General features: G+C 43.7%; 1 protein-coding gene and 1 long non-coding RNA gene across 5 annotated transcripts; one reads left to right on the top strand and one right to left on the bottom strand.

Moving 5' to 3' along the window:
• Positions 1–185: 185 nt before the first annotated feature.
• LOC135490786 (striatin-interacting protein 1 homolog) lies at positions 186–10,266 on the bottom strand. 3 transcript variants are annotated; one of them, XM_064776284.1, is made up of 17 exons: positions 10,174–10,264; positions 9,125–9,142; positions 7,582–7,726; positions 7,157–7,288; positions 6,823–6,943; positions 6,499–6,567; positions 6,057–6,291; positions 5,635–5,820; positions 5,060–5,095; positions 3,841–4,007; positions 3,354–3,630; positions 3,057–3,154; positions 2,584–2,710; positions 2,202–2,302; positions 1,775–1,946; positions 1,197–1,401; positions 186–876 (listed from the first exon to the last, which is right to left on the bottom strand). In XM_064776284.1, exons 1-17 carry the CDS (start codon positions 10,261–10,263, stop codon positions 626–628), a joined length of 2,430 nt encoding a protein of 809 aa, XP_064632354.1. In that variant the 5' UTR covers position 10,264; the 3' UTR covers positions 186–625. The 3 variants fall into 3 exon arrangements, with proteins under 3 accessions (XP_064632354.1, XP_064632355.1, XP_064632357.1); XM_064776285.1 differs by lacking the exon at positions 9,125–9,142 and having other exon boundaries at positions 10,174–10,266; XM_064776287.1 differs by lacking the exon at positions 5,060–5,095.
• Positions 10,267–12,960: 2,694 nt separating this feature from the next.
• On the top strand, positions 12,961–15,264 carry LOC135491257 (uncharacterized). Of its 2 annotated transcripts, none has more exons than XR_010447793.1 (4): positions 12,961–13,043; positions 13,714–13,823; positions 14,197–14,284; positions 14,587–15,264. It is a non-coding gene; the product is annotated as an uncharacterized LOC135491257 (long non-coding RNA). The 2 variants fall into 2 exon arrangements; XR_010447792.1 differs by having other exon boundaries at positions 12,978–13,043; positions 13,626–13,823.
• Positions 15,265–15,403: the final 139 nt, after the last annotated feature.

Below are 15,403 nucleotides of genomic sequence, written 5' to 3'. Positions count from 1 at the left end.
CTTCACTGCAGTTGTGACCCAGCCTATATGCACATCAGTTCCACACGGCCTTTGATCTGTGGATGTGATTTGAGGGCATGCCCTGTCACCAATATTGCGCTCGTTCATGAAGGCCCAGGTAAGACTGCCCTCCTCTTTCTTGATGGGGTAAACATTGGCCAAGAAACGCAACAACATTCACCATGTTAATTTGATTCCACATTTTATTGATAACTTACGACTTATTACAGAGTAATAATAAATATACATGATCTACACAAGTACAAACATTCATTCATGTTCAAACACATTCCGAAGAGGATTTGAGGCCCTCACACTTTTCGCAGCATAGGAGTGCCAAGAGACAAGACTGGTTCGAAAAGAATTCAGTGGTTTGTTCTCCATACATGTCTTGTGCACTCCAAACATCTGTCTTGAGGCAACTCTGTGACCTATCGTCATCAGCTGAGTCTTATGGTGAAGAATACCAACTAATATTGTATAGTACGAAGACGGAGGATCCAATTGACCACTGCTATTGAATCACCTGACAGAACCTACTCCAATGTGTTCTATGACAGATGACATTCAGCAAGCTCAGTTATAGTAACAGGTCCACATGACAGAGTGACATCAGCGCCACCTATCATCTGCAGAGAACTTGATCCCAATCGATCTGAGTTGTGAACACTTCCATTTCTAACCAACGTTCATAATTCCTCTTGAACTCCTCGCTCAGTTCCAGTTCTTTACCCAGAAGGCTATGTATACAATTGTCCACTGGTTCAAAGTCCTGATCGGTTCCATTCGTACCGTATCTCCGATTGTTGAAGCGATCAACACAGGCACGTAAAGCACACTCTTCAGCCTGGAAGTCCCATGGACGCGCATCCATATCTGAAAAAAGGCCACAGCATTCAGTTAGGTCTATAACCAATCCTAAACTAGTAAAGGACTTTAATGCCAAGTTACGGCATAAAACCCGGAGACAGCCTTATCAAAACAGGTCCTGGGAAAGAGTTGCAATTCAAAACCACAACAGACCTAGATCAAACCACTGATTCTGTGAATTTGAGTTGGTACACTAAAGCCACGACAGTACTGGCAACAACGTCAAAGACAACCTGAAGCCAAACCCACATGTCTGAATGCCTCGAACCACCGTAACAAAGCTTTGGGTGGCAAAGTTCATTGCATCAAAACTGTGGAATCCTTACCATTGCCATAAGCCCAGTCGTCGTTCAAGCGATGTCGCACTTTCTGATAGATGGCGCTCATTGTCTTCATGTTACTCTTGCGCCACTGCCTGCCGAGATACTTGGTCTGCATCTTGAGCAGTTTCAACACGTAGAGCTGCATCATGGCATGTTTTACTTTCAGGGCTCGCTTTAGGATTGGTGCCGATTTGAACACAACCAGCATCTGGAAGAAATAACACAGGTTTTATGACTTCTTCACTTCACTTCCTTTCAAGCATCATCATACTCCAGTCTACACTGTCACCTCTGATAACGTAACAAGATAGGCTAAAGAGATGAGCACCTACATGTACACGGAATGATTGGCTCTCCCCTGATGACTCTGAGAGAGACCAAGGCCAGGCTTGGGCAGTATACAACTCCATCCAGTGAAAGTCTCTGCCAGATGACTTTGAGACAGACTGAGCTTGGAGTGTATACAATACAAATGCAAATACAAATAGCCACCAATTTTATCACATAACATACATGTAGATGCCTCAAGCTCCCCCACATCAGAACTCGGAGAAAAACTATTACAGATGAGAGACACTCACCATGGTTCTCGAATGCTTCCACTTGGTCAGTTTGTTCAGGATCCTCAACAAGTTAATACAGGAGAAGAGGTTACGCCAGCAGTACTGCTGACTGTCACCGGCTTCCAGGTTCTCAGCTGTTAGTTCTGGTTGGTCTCCAATCACACAAGATGGGAAATCTAACATCGGGATACTGAAAGTGGAGCAATAAGGTCAGATTCTTCATGTTAGGTTGTCAGGGTCAAAGGTGTTAGCCTACTGGCCTGCTCAGTAAAAGTGAGAGTCAACTATGGGTTACTGTCCGCCAATGTATGGTCAAAGTTGCCATGGCACAGACATCAGCTGCAACGAACCACATCCTACTGTCCCATCCACAGGAGCCTGGGTTTTCAGCCAGACTGGCCTGGGACCTGGCCCTTGTTAGACAGAGACACACTTATCAACTTACGTGTTCTTGGCTGTAGCATACGACATGATGTTTTGATTGAAGAACTTCAGGATGAGAGGGATACAGTTAGCAAACACCAGATGCTGACTCATGAACTCAAACTGCAAACAGAATAGAAGGTGATCAGGAAAGGCAAATGTCATCTGCTCACACGGTGCATGCATTCAACGTGAAGTAGAAATGAACACTGAACTTCACCACTTGTGACTTGAGCCAACTGAAAAGTATCGCTAGGGAAGCTAGGATTTCATCAAGAACCAACCAACAGTCCTATGCATATTCCGTGCCTCTAGTTCAGTAGTTGTTTTAATTTAAGGTGAAGAATAGCTGAGATGGCGTTAACAATCCTCAATTCGTCCACCCCCAACCTGACTGCACTAACCTGATAGATATGGTTGATCTTGAAGTGTTTCAACAAGAGGAGAAGGATCGCTGAGATGGCCTTGACAATGCTCTCCTTGTGACGGTTCACATCAATGCCGAGTTTCATCGACTGTAAGACAGTCGTTCTGAAAGAGACATATGAATTCTGGAGATAAGAAGATGAATCACAAGTTAGCCTACAGCGACAGGGTCAACTTTTTTCATTTGGTGTGACTGCACCAGGCAGAGGAAGAGCGTATCACTCTGTTATCTAGCGGTCCATAGGTGCAGTGATTCTTGCTTCAACAGGGTTAGAGACAGTGAAAGTATATTGTGGTCACAGAACACATCACTGTTTTACATGAATCTCGGCCATCGACGACATTATATCCATGGACTGAACCAGTTAAGACGTGTTCACCACATTGTAAATTTCAGACCTGAGTTAGTAGACCGAGCCACACCTCATCTGAACTGAGGCAAGAAACTTACGGCATTTCCTCAGGTAACACGTCTGCCAAGATGTTGATAGAATCAGTTTTGGCCTTGGATGTTGGTGCTGCCGCCAAGAGGATCTTCAGCAAAGCAATCTAGAAGCAAAGGAGTCACAGATGACACCAATAACAAGACAAAACATCAACATCAAGTGATTTAGGATGAGGTCACATCAAATAGTCATGAACATTGAATTCCCATGCAAACCATCTCCTTCCATAATGCTCAGACTTGCATCATGGTAGTCTTACATTTCATTGTCTTGCTTAGAAGCCAACTGAGCCTGTGTCTTACCATATACTGTGGCAGGTTAGGCAGCATGCCACAGTAGAGAATCTCTGCAGGGGTCACCTCAATATCTTCTTCCGGCTTCGACAGTGGATTCTTAGCAATCTCTTCCTCCCTCTTGATCTGCACCTCAGACAACGAGATGTATAAGTGCTGCTTGAGGACCTTGACACCTTCATGTATCGGTTGTGGCATACCAGCCAACGAGTTCTGGTCGTCTCGCACTTGGAAACCAACAAACTTGGATCGCGTTTGCTCAAGGAAGTTCTCGAGGTCTCTTTGTCTGAAACATGACCAAATGTATTACAAAACAGACAAATGTCCAGGCTGAGCTCAACTGAAGGTTGTCAAGAGTACTGTCGTCTGGCTGAGATGCCAAGAGTTTAAATGCTTCATGAGCCAAGCAGAGGTTGAGATTGAAGACTGATGATCGACCAGTCATTGAGTAAACAGCAAACCTCACATTCTAAGCTGAACTTGAACCAGAACATACCTGACTTTTGGAATCCATGGCAGTCCCTTACTCTCAACTGGTGAGCCAGGGCATGGTGTCGGAGGTTGCATGTCATCATCACTGCCACGGCTGTTCTCAATCTCCCGTGTGATCTCATCGTCACCGTTATCAAATGGGTCCTCGAGGCTGCTCTGTTTCATCAGACTCTGCAAATAACAACCAACAATCTGAAGAACTGCTTCTCCTGAGCTGTGCATCACCACTGCACACTCTCACAAGTAATACCATGGCAAGGCTATCCTTGGTGATGATTTCCTGGGTAGATCAGGGTCTGCCTTTTCTCATTTCACCATTCAACATTCAAAGATAAGACTTGTCTCAAGAAGTTCTACTTAAAAATCATCATTGTGATAAAACTGGTTGGTCAGGATTCTACATGTTATTCAGTTTGCAACAGCTTTTTACAGCATCATTCACGGCAGTGACATAATAGATACCCTGCACCATGACATCATAGGACCAGTAGTTGTAACATACATAATCACACACAAAACCAAATATCGGGCCATCTTAAAAAGATGGTTGAACAAAACCACATGTTATATTAGTGGCATTAGTAACAACTAACTACAAACCATTGTGTAAGAAGAAGAAAACTCTAGTTTCATTGATCTAAGACCGTTTGATTCAGACTACAAAATGGAAGCAACTGTAAAGCTGGAATATGATGTCATGACCGTCAGCCAACATACAAGTCCTCTTTATCCAAATTGAACATGCTGAATGGTATCAAACAGCAATGTGTATAATATCAAGCTCGACTTGAATATTCAGAACTGGTGTTGGATCGATGCAACTGGAGTTATCAAAGCAAGTCAAAGAGAGGTAGTCTAACTAATCATAAGGTGAGGTGAAGCTTGCCGGAGGAATCGCTATCTGAAGGAAGCAGGGTTTACAGTCATTTGAAAGTGATGAACGAGTCTAAAGGAACAGCAGAACACCCTGGAGCTGACAAGACCACCTTACAGCAGACGACACAACCACGAGAAAACTCTCATCCACTCCCAGGAAATTCTGCTGTGTAAAACTGCAAGGAAACGGTAATATAGAAAATGCTCCTTTTCTTTAAGGACTAACTATTGTGTGACTTCAGATACAAAGATCAATCATAGGGAGGGATATTCTCCTCTTTGAATCGGTTGGAGGCATTTTGTATTTTACGTGAAATTAAAAAACCAATCATGCGGGGTACACTTACACCATTGTCATTATTATAGTTGTTGGTTCTATACGCCTGGAGTGGAACACATGCAGACTCATCAGTTAAAACAAAATAAATACACGTAAACAAAGAGACTTTCTGGAATCAATATCGAGCAGATGGCACATGAATCACCTAAACAGAGTCTTCCCTTTCGCTAGCAATTACAGAGAGGAATTGCTCCAATCCTTGTTTTGCTATTCCACCCTCCGCTTCCCTTCTAATTCCAGAAGTGAAACAAAAGCACATTTAACAACGGTAGGGAGAGGGTCAGGAAGTAGGCCATGCTTCCACTCAAGAGGCCGCACGCCAAGTCAACGAAAACATATGTACAAACAATCAACAATCATGCAAAACAACCATAAGTTCATTATTAATTGAATCAAGAAATCTTAGCACATTTTGTCCGATGCGAGAGGAAACCCTCTAACATCAATATAAATACATCTCTCGCAGAGTTAAAAACATCCCGGCCCAAACAGAAGATGATTCAAGCCATTTTACATGACATTTGAATACAGGTAGCAAGTTTCTTTCATCATCATAAAGCCAAGCCAATTGAAGCTAGTTACCTTTTTGCCACGACGACTTCTTGGCAATTGCTGAGCTTCTATCAAGTCTGCAGCAGACGCGGGAGGTGATGCAGCTCGCATTGTTTTACAAACTTCTTGAGTGTCCTCAGGCACGGCGGGCAGGCTTAGAGTGGCCCGCACCTCATTCTTGTGGTTGTATTGTTCAGCCAAGGAGCCGAGAGAAAGCTGCAAAACAAAATATATACTTCAGTCAAAGTTTGAAATGATCTTACCTCAAATGGATTATATCAGATGCAAAAATAGCAACAGAAAATGCCTGAAGACTTACTCTGGCGAAATTGACAACTTGAACTGGCTTCGCTGGTTGTTATCGTGTTGACCTCTCTAATCAAAACACATCTCTATAGAGATAGATACCATTACAATGGTGTTGTTTCATAGGAGAGTTCCACTGCACTTACCAAGAGCACTTTCCATAAGAGCAGTAGCACCTTCTTCATGGGGAAATGTGGGGCGTTACCGCTACAGAACTTGGTGATCATTCCAAAGAGCAGGACAGCTAAGGTTTCCTCTTCGTAGATTGGCTGACCTAATTCGACTTTAAATGCCTGTTTTAGCTCCTTCCATACCTCTGAATCATTCTCATCATCTAGCCTCATTGTCTCAACCATTGTGTACAGAATATTCAAGATGACCCTGGAAACAAAAACACATAATATCAATAAATATCTGCTGAAGAAGTCATTTATCTAACTGCACGAGGTGCTCATCAAGTCAATGTGGAGAAGAGTTTAGCTGAACTTTCGCATAAACTTAACTTCTACTCAGAAGTCACACCAATTTTTTTGAGTTGTTAGACTGTTCCAGCAAGACTTGTATCAATCTCCTGCATCTTGATCTTACCTTAGATCAGAACTGTCTGCCAGAGACACGGCAGGTTTCCGTAGGGCGTTTGATGTCGCGGCCATATTCCTGCGAGATAAGGAGAACACAGTCTGACCCACAGTACAAAACAAGAAAGGCTAAGATAGAGTAACTATCCAGGTCACATGTTACTCTATGGGTCATAGCAGTCACGTGGATGGGCAGTTCAATTCCTTACTAATCAGTTTGTGACCTCAGGCAAGTCACTAAACTTCAGTTGCAAATGCAATACACAATGAATGAAACCCCAAAATTGATTTCAGATCGAGTTGTAGAATATATGAAACGATTCCTTATACTTACTCCATCTCCATATTGAGCAGTTCAACAAGGACCGTGAATGCCCCACACTCATACAGTAAGAACACATTTATCCTAGCCCACTTGATTTGCTCACTGTCGCAATCCACCTCACCAAACACACCTGAAAACAACGACAACAACGTCAAATTCTGTTTTTGCAAAGACTGGGATCATGCCAAATAACTTATAGTAGCCCCCTATTGGCCAACCCTAGGCACCAATTTTGAATGATGGCAATTTGACTATGCTGAGGCAATAGAGTTCATACATGGCAGAGCCACAGGCTATGTTACTTTGACCCAAGATGAAACATTCTGACTGACCCAAGACATACCTTGTGCCAGATAGAGAACAGACCTGACAGCCCTCATCCTCAATGTCCTCTCACTGATGTCCATGCTGTTCAGAAGACGGTGGATATGCGTCCTTTTGAAAGAGTCTTCTGCCTCCTTCCAGCCTTGAACACCTGAAGTAAACATCACATGACTTTGTTTACAGCAGTCAGCAGCTAGTAGCAGGGAGGAGTCGCAATCATGAGAAAGGCTAGGTCATGAACAACTTGCAGTAAAATCAGATTTGATCTCTGTGAAAGGTCATCAAGATGCAGAACCTTACAACCACTATATCACTTCATTACCATACAATACTCAAGTCTTATAACTTTACACTGTGGAGAATAACTGGGGCTATGGTAGACAGCAGACCATCAGACTAAAAGCTGTTCAGAGCAAACAACAAGATTGACTATTCCTAACTCACCATGTTTTGCCAAGTCTTCCTCGAAGTACTTCCTATTGGTATAATGTTCAGACTCTTCAGTGTAGCTGTACAGTTCTGAGATCTCCAAGTCATACTTGTCGGCGTCATCATAGGTGAACTCGATATCGGGCAGATCACCCATACTCTGGAAGGCACAAATCACCATGTACATTTGGAGCAGTATTCATTTAACAACACAAATTGATTCAAAGATTGTCTCAAGCTCAATCAAAGACAACAAGAAATACATTAGCATCTCCAAGTCAGACACTGCAATCAAAGCTAGCGATAATCTACATGACAGGAGTCACATCATTTTAACAGAGCACCATGCCTTGGCTGGATAACTGCTGTGCAGTGTGGAGCTACAACTCTGGTTGGACAGATGTGATCTGCCAGTGAGATCTTTGTGCCCGAGTCACTGACACTCAACCAGTCAACATGGGCATCCTCCTGTAGATGTGGTCTAGAGGGACTACAGCAGGCGGTTTGGAGGGAATTCACCAGGCTTGTTACACGTACATCAGAGAATCATTTATCAGAGCTGTTTTGGCAATCACAGCGATTCACCACTCATGCATCAGAGGATGAATTCCTATATGACATTTGTCAGATTTGATATGTAGGGTCTGTAGATATAGTTTATACCATGTTGACAAGTTATCATGGATACAATTTCAAACTCAGAGTCAGACACTGAAGAGGCCACTCAAGAGTTGACATAGAAGTCCTGAGATAATCACCAACAACAAGTTATAGTTCAACATATAGACACCCATGGTTTCAAACATATTGTGTACCAAGCATTTAAGACAGAGAGTGAGAACAAACTGAACCCGTACATAGTCCGATACTTCTCAAGAAAAAACACAGAGTTTCAAGGTACTAAGTATAATTCATGCTGTCTGTGAACGCTCTCTTGTAAATGCACAAATAAAATGTACAGTGAGGATGCAGTATTTTTGTTTTTTGCATGCAATGATTTTGAAAATGTTGTGACCTGTGAACCAGAGGTCATGTCCCAAGTCAACAGAAACTGATCAAATATTGGACAGAACTTGTTGACTGGAAACTCCATACTACAAGCCATGCCTACATCTATAGCACAAGTATACATCATGCTGGTATCCCTCAGTCAAGTTAAGAATGGAGGGATTCTTTCACTTTCTAGTTTCCCTCTGTTTCAGGACTTCCTGAGAATTCCATGAACAAATTGTGCCTCCAATCAACTAACGCCAGCAAACCATTGATTCTAGAAATGTGCTACTGAAGCAATTAAGCCCACAATTCTTCGTAACCCTGCAAAATTTTGAAGGGATCGTCGGTTTAGTTTCATTTTGCAAAAGGTTAGTCACCACATTGTGTGTTCCTCATATTTACTAAACAGTATACTTAGGCAATATAGGCCAATATGAATTCAGTTGTTTGATCTTCTTTTGGTGTTTGCAAAGCATCAAACTCAAACGACAACCAGTCAAACACTACACAGCAATGACAAACCAAACATATGGGCACAACTGACGAAGGTAAACAATTCACAAACCTGGAACAATCCTCCACTCTAAAATAAAACAAGAGAACAAGGTTGAAAAGTCAGGATGTTGGCACAGTCTTTATGATCATCACTGGCCGACATGGTATGTAGAATAAGTTTAGGACTAGACATGAAGGACGAACGGCAACCTCATAAGACATGCCCCTGCCCCGGCACGTGGAGGCCAAGCCCCCATTTCAGGGCCATGAAACACCTATTTTGTCTTGCCCAAGTCCCCTCTTCATATCATGTTTATGTCTTCCGATTAGTTCTATAGAAACCAACTGGGGAGCCTAGCTGATAACAGGGCTCTAATCGGTCCTTATTCCTGTGTGGCGGCAAACTGGCGCAGCTGCCTGTCCACTCGAGATGGCCAACTCTCTCGCAGTCTCAGATTCTCATGCCATTCTTGGCAGCCATGGCCATGGTCGGACTTAAGCCCTAGCATGCTAGGGTAAAAAATCTCGAACCGGAATGGACCAGGATCATTCAGCTGCACATTTCAGTTTGAGAATCACTTACACAACTCTGGATTGCCCCCCCCCTCATGACTGCGAGCAATTCACTGATTGATTGGAACTCTCTCTATCCTAAACATGTCGTTACTTTGGTAGCATTACGCTCTCGACTGTACATGCCAAGCCCAAGCGACTCTATCATCATGTGCTAGTTCTCAAAGTCAAAGCGTTCTTTATTTTTTCTTATGGTTTCTCCTCGATTCTTAAACTTAAAGATCTATTTTGATGTTGGCGCTGTTTAGATCACATTTGATCTGTTCCATCCATGTAGGCCTAAGCTGTGGTCGGCATTTTGGTCTTTTAGACTAGTGATCCTCAGGTATTCTTGTACTAGCGACTGCCAAAACCTATTGTTTACACTAAAACTATACCAATGTACAGGGAAATACATAAATACACAGACTGACAGAGATTCAGATTGAGATTTGCAAGAAAGATGTCGATTTGATCTGAAATGGGGCTTTGCGGGGCATTCATTCACAAACGAATACAGTTAACATATAAAAAGAAGCATCAGCTATGTCTTGAAGAATCAGATACCTCAGAATCTCGTCTCTGACGCCGCAGAAGCTCCCTTAATTTCGGTAAGCCCCTTTTTCCAGGGGGACCCCCAACCTCCATCATGTCCATACTGTTGTTACAAATAAATTCCAGCCCGGCCGCTGGAATTTAGTAGCCTGTTCGATTACCAGCGCCGCGCTTGCGCGAGTAAGCGCCAGTGCGTTCTTTTGGTACTGGCGCCTCACCTCGCGCCAGGCCGAAGTGAGCGCCTGTAAATGCCGGCTTTGCGAAATACACGAAATGTGTTTATTGCATCAGACTGAACTTTTTTGGCCAAAACAGAAATTGTTTTTCGAAGAAATTGATATTAAGATGTGAAAAATTGTTCAGTAAGGTTAGTGAGTCGTTTTTGTAGTTAACGCACATCCGGTAGTGTGTCTGGTCATTCTTTTTTACGCTGCTTCACCCTAAGTTACTCGGGTCTTGACGACGATTGGAGAATGCCGTATAAGGATTTAGTTCCATCCGACGCGGCCGATAAGCGGCAAATCGAAGTACCTGAACCAATATTGTATGGTGTGGTCCTTTAAAGCGTCTCATGATCTCAGAAGGACTTATTGAGGGGGGGATGCCTGGGCAGAAATCCCCCTACAAGCAGCCTAACAGCAACTTCAGGGACCAGAGTTAGGCCTGGCCCAGTGTAAGAGTCGCAGAGCCCTTAGAGTCTAGCAACCCAATGAAGAGAAGCTGTTAGGAAAATATGACCTAATCCCTTCAAGCAGTGAGACACTACTTCGGGGAATGAGTGTGATAGTTGGGGTCAGAATATATTTCAAAAACATTTAAAATTTCCCATGGTTTACATTTTGGACATTTTGATATTTTCTTGTAATGATACATCTTCTATGGTATGATATTTAGAAGTATATCAGAGAAGATGTCATAGAAGATATATGAAAGAAATTTCTCATGTATCTAGATTTGAAAAGTTACATTGTCTTAATAAATCAAATGATTCTTTTGATATGATATTCCAGAAGAGACTGATTTGGCCTGGCTGTGACCGTCTCATCTCTCTCACCTTGTCAACACGGTCGAGCAGCCAGGACTGACTTGTGACTTCCTCATCTCTCTCATCATGTTGTCAACACGGTGGAGCAGCCAGGACTGATTCGGCCTGGCTGTGACTGCCTCATCTCTCTCACCATGTTGACAACTTGGCAGAGCAGCCAAGACTGATTTGGCCTGGCTGTGACTGTCTTATCTCTCTCACCATAATTATTGTCAACACGGTGGAGCAGCCAGAACTGATTCGGCCTGGCTGTGACTGTCTCATCTCTCTCGCCATATTAACGACTAGACAGTGCGGCGAAGATTGATGTGGCCTGGCTGTGACTGTCTCATCACTCGTATCATGTTGTCAGTACGGTGGAGCAGCCAGGATTGATTCGGCCTGGCTGTGACTCCCTCACCTCTCTCATCATGTTGTCAGCACGGTGGAGCAGCCAGGACTGATTCGGCCTGGCTGTGACTTCCTCATCTCTCTCATCATGTTGTCAACACGGTGGAGCAGCCAAGACTGATTCGGCCTGGTTGTGACTTCCTCATCTCTCTCATCATGTTGTCAACACGGTGGAGCAGCCAGGACTGATTCGGCCTGGCTGTGACTTCCTCATCTCTCTCACCATGTTGACAACTTGGCAGAGCAGCCAAGACTTTTTTTGCCTGGCTGTGACTGTCTCATCTCTCTCATCATGTTGTCAGCACGATGGAGGAGCCAGGACTGTCAAACAGTTGTGTGAGCTCACTAGAGCTTGCACTTACATAATAGTGTAAAACTAAAATTTATATAATATATATAAAACCGTCATCGGATGCGCATCCGATATGCCACGAGATCCTTTACTGTCAATTCCCTTACCGTCTTCGGATGCGCATCCGATATGCCACGAGATCCTTCACCGTCAATTCCCTTACCGTCTTCGGATCCGATACGCCACGAGATCCTTCACCGTCAATTCCCTTACCGTCTTCGGATGCGCATCCGATATGCCACGAGATCCTTCACCGTCAATTCCCTTACCGTCTTCGGATCCGATACGCCACGAGATCCTTCACCGTCAATTCCCTTACCGTCTTCGGATGCGCATCCGATATGCCACGAGATCCTTTACCGTCAATTTCTTTACCGTCATCGGATGCGCATCCGATATGCCACGAGATCCTTCACCGTCAATTCCCTTACCGTCTTCGGATGCGCATCCGATATGCCACGAGATCCTTTACCGTCATCGGATGCGCATCCGATATGCCACGAGTTTTTTTGTTACCTCACCGTCAATTCCTATACCGTCATGGATGCCACGAGCTTTGTTCGCGTTGTAAAGGTTTCGGGGATACGACTAATGCATGCGAGCACCGTCGGCGGAACCCCAAACCGCCCTCTCGATCTATCCGTAAGAACAAGCCACTCTCGTGACCGTCACAGTTACGGACTCCGGACCTCCAGACTTTAGAGACCGAGCTTTTCTTTACCTTACAATTACTGTATACTCGGCGCCTCACTTATATGTGTTGTTTTTTTCACATACATTGTTCTCGTGGTTTACGGAAAAGTAGGCCTAAAATGTTATAGTGTCTAAAAACAATATTCAGTTAATGGAATTACACTTTTTTCCATTACTGCTTGCTTGATATTGCCCTAACAACTTTTTCATGAATCAATATTGAGCATTATGTTTACAACGTAGTTATTATAGCATGACTTATGAGTCTAAAATGCCAAATACTTGCAACTATTATGTTAATCACTGAAATATTAGTGTACTAATTGCTCGCTATAAGCTAGGTTATTGCGCCCCTAAACCAACGTACTGACAACGCTACCTCCCCGGAACTCAAACTTTAACGTGAGTTAATTGTAATCTTACTCTCTATATACCAAAGTGATTTACCTAGGAATACAGTTGCACTTCACTGAAAACTAATGATGTGTTGATGAGTTCAATGAATCCTTCGATTCCTTTGGTTTTCTTGGCGAACTGACGTCCGACAATCAATGACCCGTTGACGTGTACCTGCAATACGCCATTGCTGTAGTGTGTAAACAGATCTATTTTTGGACGAAACTCAGCCCCTCACAAACTTTGGTCCATTTCGCCAATGATGACACTGCTTCTAGACTGTACCACAGCACTTTAAGCTGTAGCAGCGCTAAGCAAGTCGAGTCAAGACAAATGTCCGCTGCCAGCCGCTGCTGGACCAACCCCCTCGCCCGCCCCCCATCATATCAGATTCAGAGGCCTGGCTGAGCCCTGTGATTTAGCCAAATTCAATATGATTCTTTTCTACTGTGATGTTAAGGCCCTTGTGTCATGCAGCGTATTCGGTAGCACCGGTACACAACTTATGTTAAACCGCGACGTCTGCTGCAATTCAAATTGCATATGACGCCAACGGAATTGTGACGACTTGTTTCTCAAATCTTTTAGTGAACAGTGATCACGGGCTGTGGGAATTGCGAAGGGATGGTGTAGAGTATCGCCACAACAATGTTGATATGATCACTCGTCGTTTCAGCGGGCATGACTTGGTACATCCAGTGACCCAGCAAGTAGCCTCGGTACAGCCAGAAGTAGCAACAAATCGCAAAAGGGGATCCTTGTCTGACTGGTGGCTGGACCACAATGGTAGGTCACCATCAAATAAGGGAGTGGATCCAGCACAGCTGGATAGAGGGGGCCCCGTTGAGGGCGAAGCCTGAATATGGTGAGGGCTCGCCCTCACAATCACATGAAAGCGCAGTAGGCGCTCACCCACGAAGGGAGGTCTGGGGGTCTCCAGCAGGAAAATTTGAAACTGAGATGCTCTCAGATGCGTTTCCCAAGTGTCTGAGAGACGATGTTTACTCGTTAATTCACTGCAAAGAAATGCATAACGAAAAAGCCACCTAGGTTTTCTTCTTTGGGTTGTGAGGAGAATATTTCAAATCATTTGAGCAGCAGTGTCTAACCTACAACGCCGTCAATGATTTCCACTGTGTTTTTGTTTTCACTGTTTCAGACACTTGTTGGAAAAGGAAGGACCAAAGGTGCCATCGTCGAGGGCCCAGATAGATGAAGAGATTGAAGCCTGGGCTGCACACAATCCTGTTAGTAACAAAAAAGAAAGAAAAAATGCTGTCCCATTTGTCCATATGCCCAGCGCCAGAACCCATTTGTACATCTGGGTAGTGAGGCAAGTGTCTAAGAGACCTGCCTGAGTCTCTCACCGACTGTAGGATTCGAACCAGGGACCTCTTGACCTCTAGTTGAGAATCTGAGCCACTAGTCCATAGTGTGTCGTGTAGATTCACGCTGGTCTTGCTCTTCGATCTTGTCACGTCACATCCTTGTCCCTTGCTCTGCCACAATCATGTACTGTATTGAATTGAATTCTATTTTCTGTCTTCAGAAAATCTAGGAAGAAGTCGCCACCCACTGATGATCTCATCCAAGTTTACCAAAGACTCCAAAGCAGTGTAGGAGAGGAATGGTGGCCTGTTCGAACAGGCATGGATTGAATCGCCAGCTCTCATCTCCCTAGTCACTCCGATGGCCACGTGTCGCTCCTCGATCAACAGCGATTTCAATGAATGATGCCAGTCCTCGTTTGATTTTTAGCCGTAGCACTAGCAGCCAATAGCTGGTCTCAAATCATCCACAACAATCAACAGAACATTGGGTTTCTGGGAATGTGCGATACCTGAAACAAATGCCAACACAACCGAGATGAAAGTGGATACAGAATTGTGACAAAGATACTGATGATAACATCACACATGCCAATGGAGTATTTAATTGTGCTGGCTCCTCAATTAGAAATTACTCGAAGAGAAATTTATCCAAGAGACATCTCCAATAATCATATGGGCAGTCTCATCAGTCAGTCGGTCCTAAAGACATTTCTAATAAACATGGGGACAATCTCTTCCGAGTGGTAATCTGTCCAATTGACCACGACCAAGTATCTGATTTATAGTAGGGGCCTATATGTAGACTAGGCCTGTGGTCTGCTGGTATGACCCATATTTTGGGTATTGTAAAATTGTTATGACAAATATATTAAAAAACTCTTACATAAGAATATTAATTGGTGTAATAGGTATCTATCGATAAAATCAAGATCACTTTCAGGTTGATATTTCTTGAGATGAAAACGAAAGAACATATTAGTGAAGGCACATTAGCAAAACCAAAATATTGATCTTTCAGAAATTAGTTAGGTATCA

Source organism: Lineus longissimus, chromosome 7 (assembly GCF_910592395.1).
Source record: "Lineus longissimus chromosome 7, tnLinLong1.2, whole genome shotgun sequence".
Taxonomy (NCBI): domain Eukaryota; kingdom Metazoa; phylum Nemertea; class Pilidiophora; order Heteronemertea; family Lineidae; genus Lineus; species Lineus longissimus.
This window is presented reverse-complemented; position numbering and strand designations above follow the sequence as displayed.

Excerpts from the sequence above, each read along its gene's own strand:
- LOC135490786 (XM_064776284.1), bottom strand. The coding sequence starts at position 10,263 with ATGGACATGATGGAGGTTGGGGGTCCCCCTGGAAAAAGGGGCTTACCG. Across the intron at positions 6,944-7,156 it reads TGTTCTCTATCTGGCACAAG|GTGTGTTTGGTGAGGTGGAT; the intron begins GTATGTCTTGGG and ends CGTTGTTTTCAG. Across the intron at positions 2,303-2,583 it reads AGATCAACCATATCTATCAG|TTTGAGTTCATGAGTCAGCA; the intron begins GTTAGTGCAGTC and ends TTCTGTTTGCAG.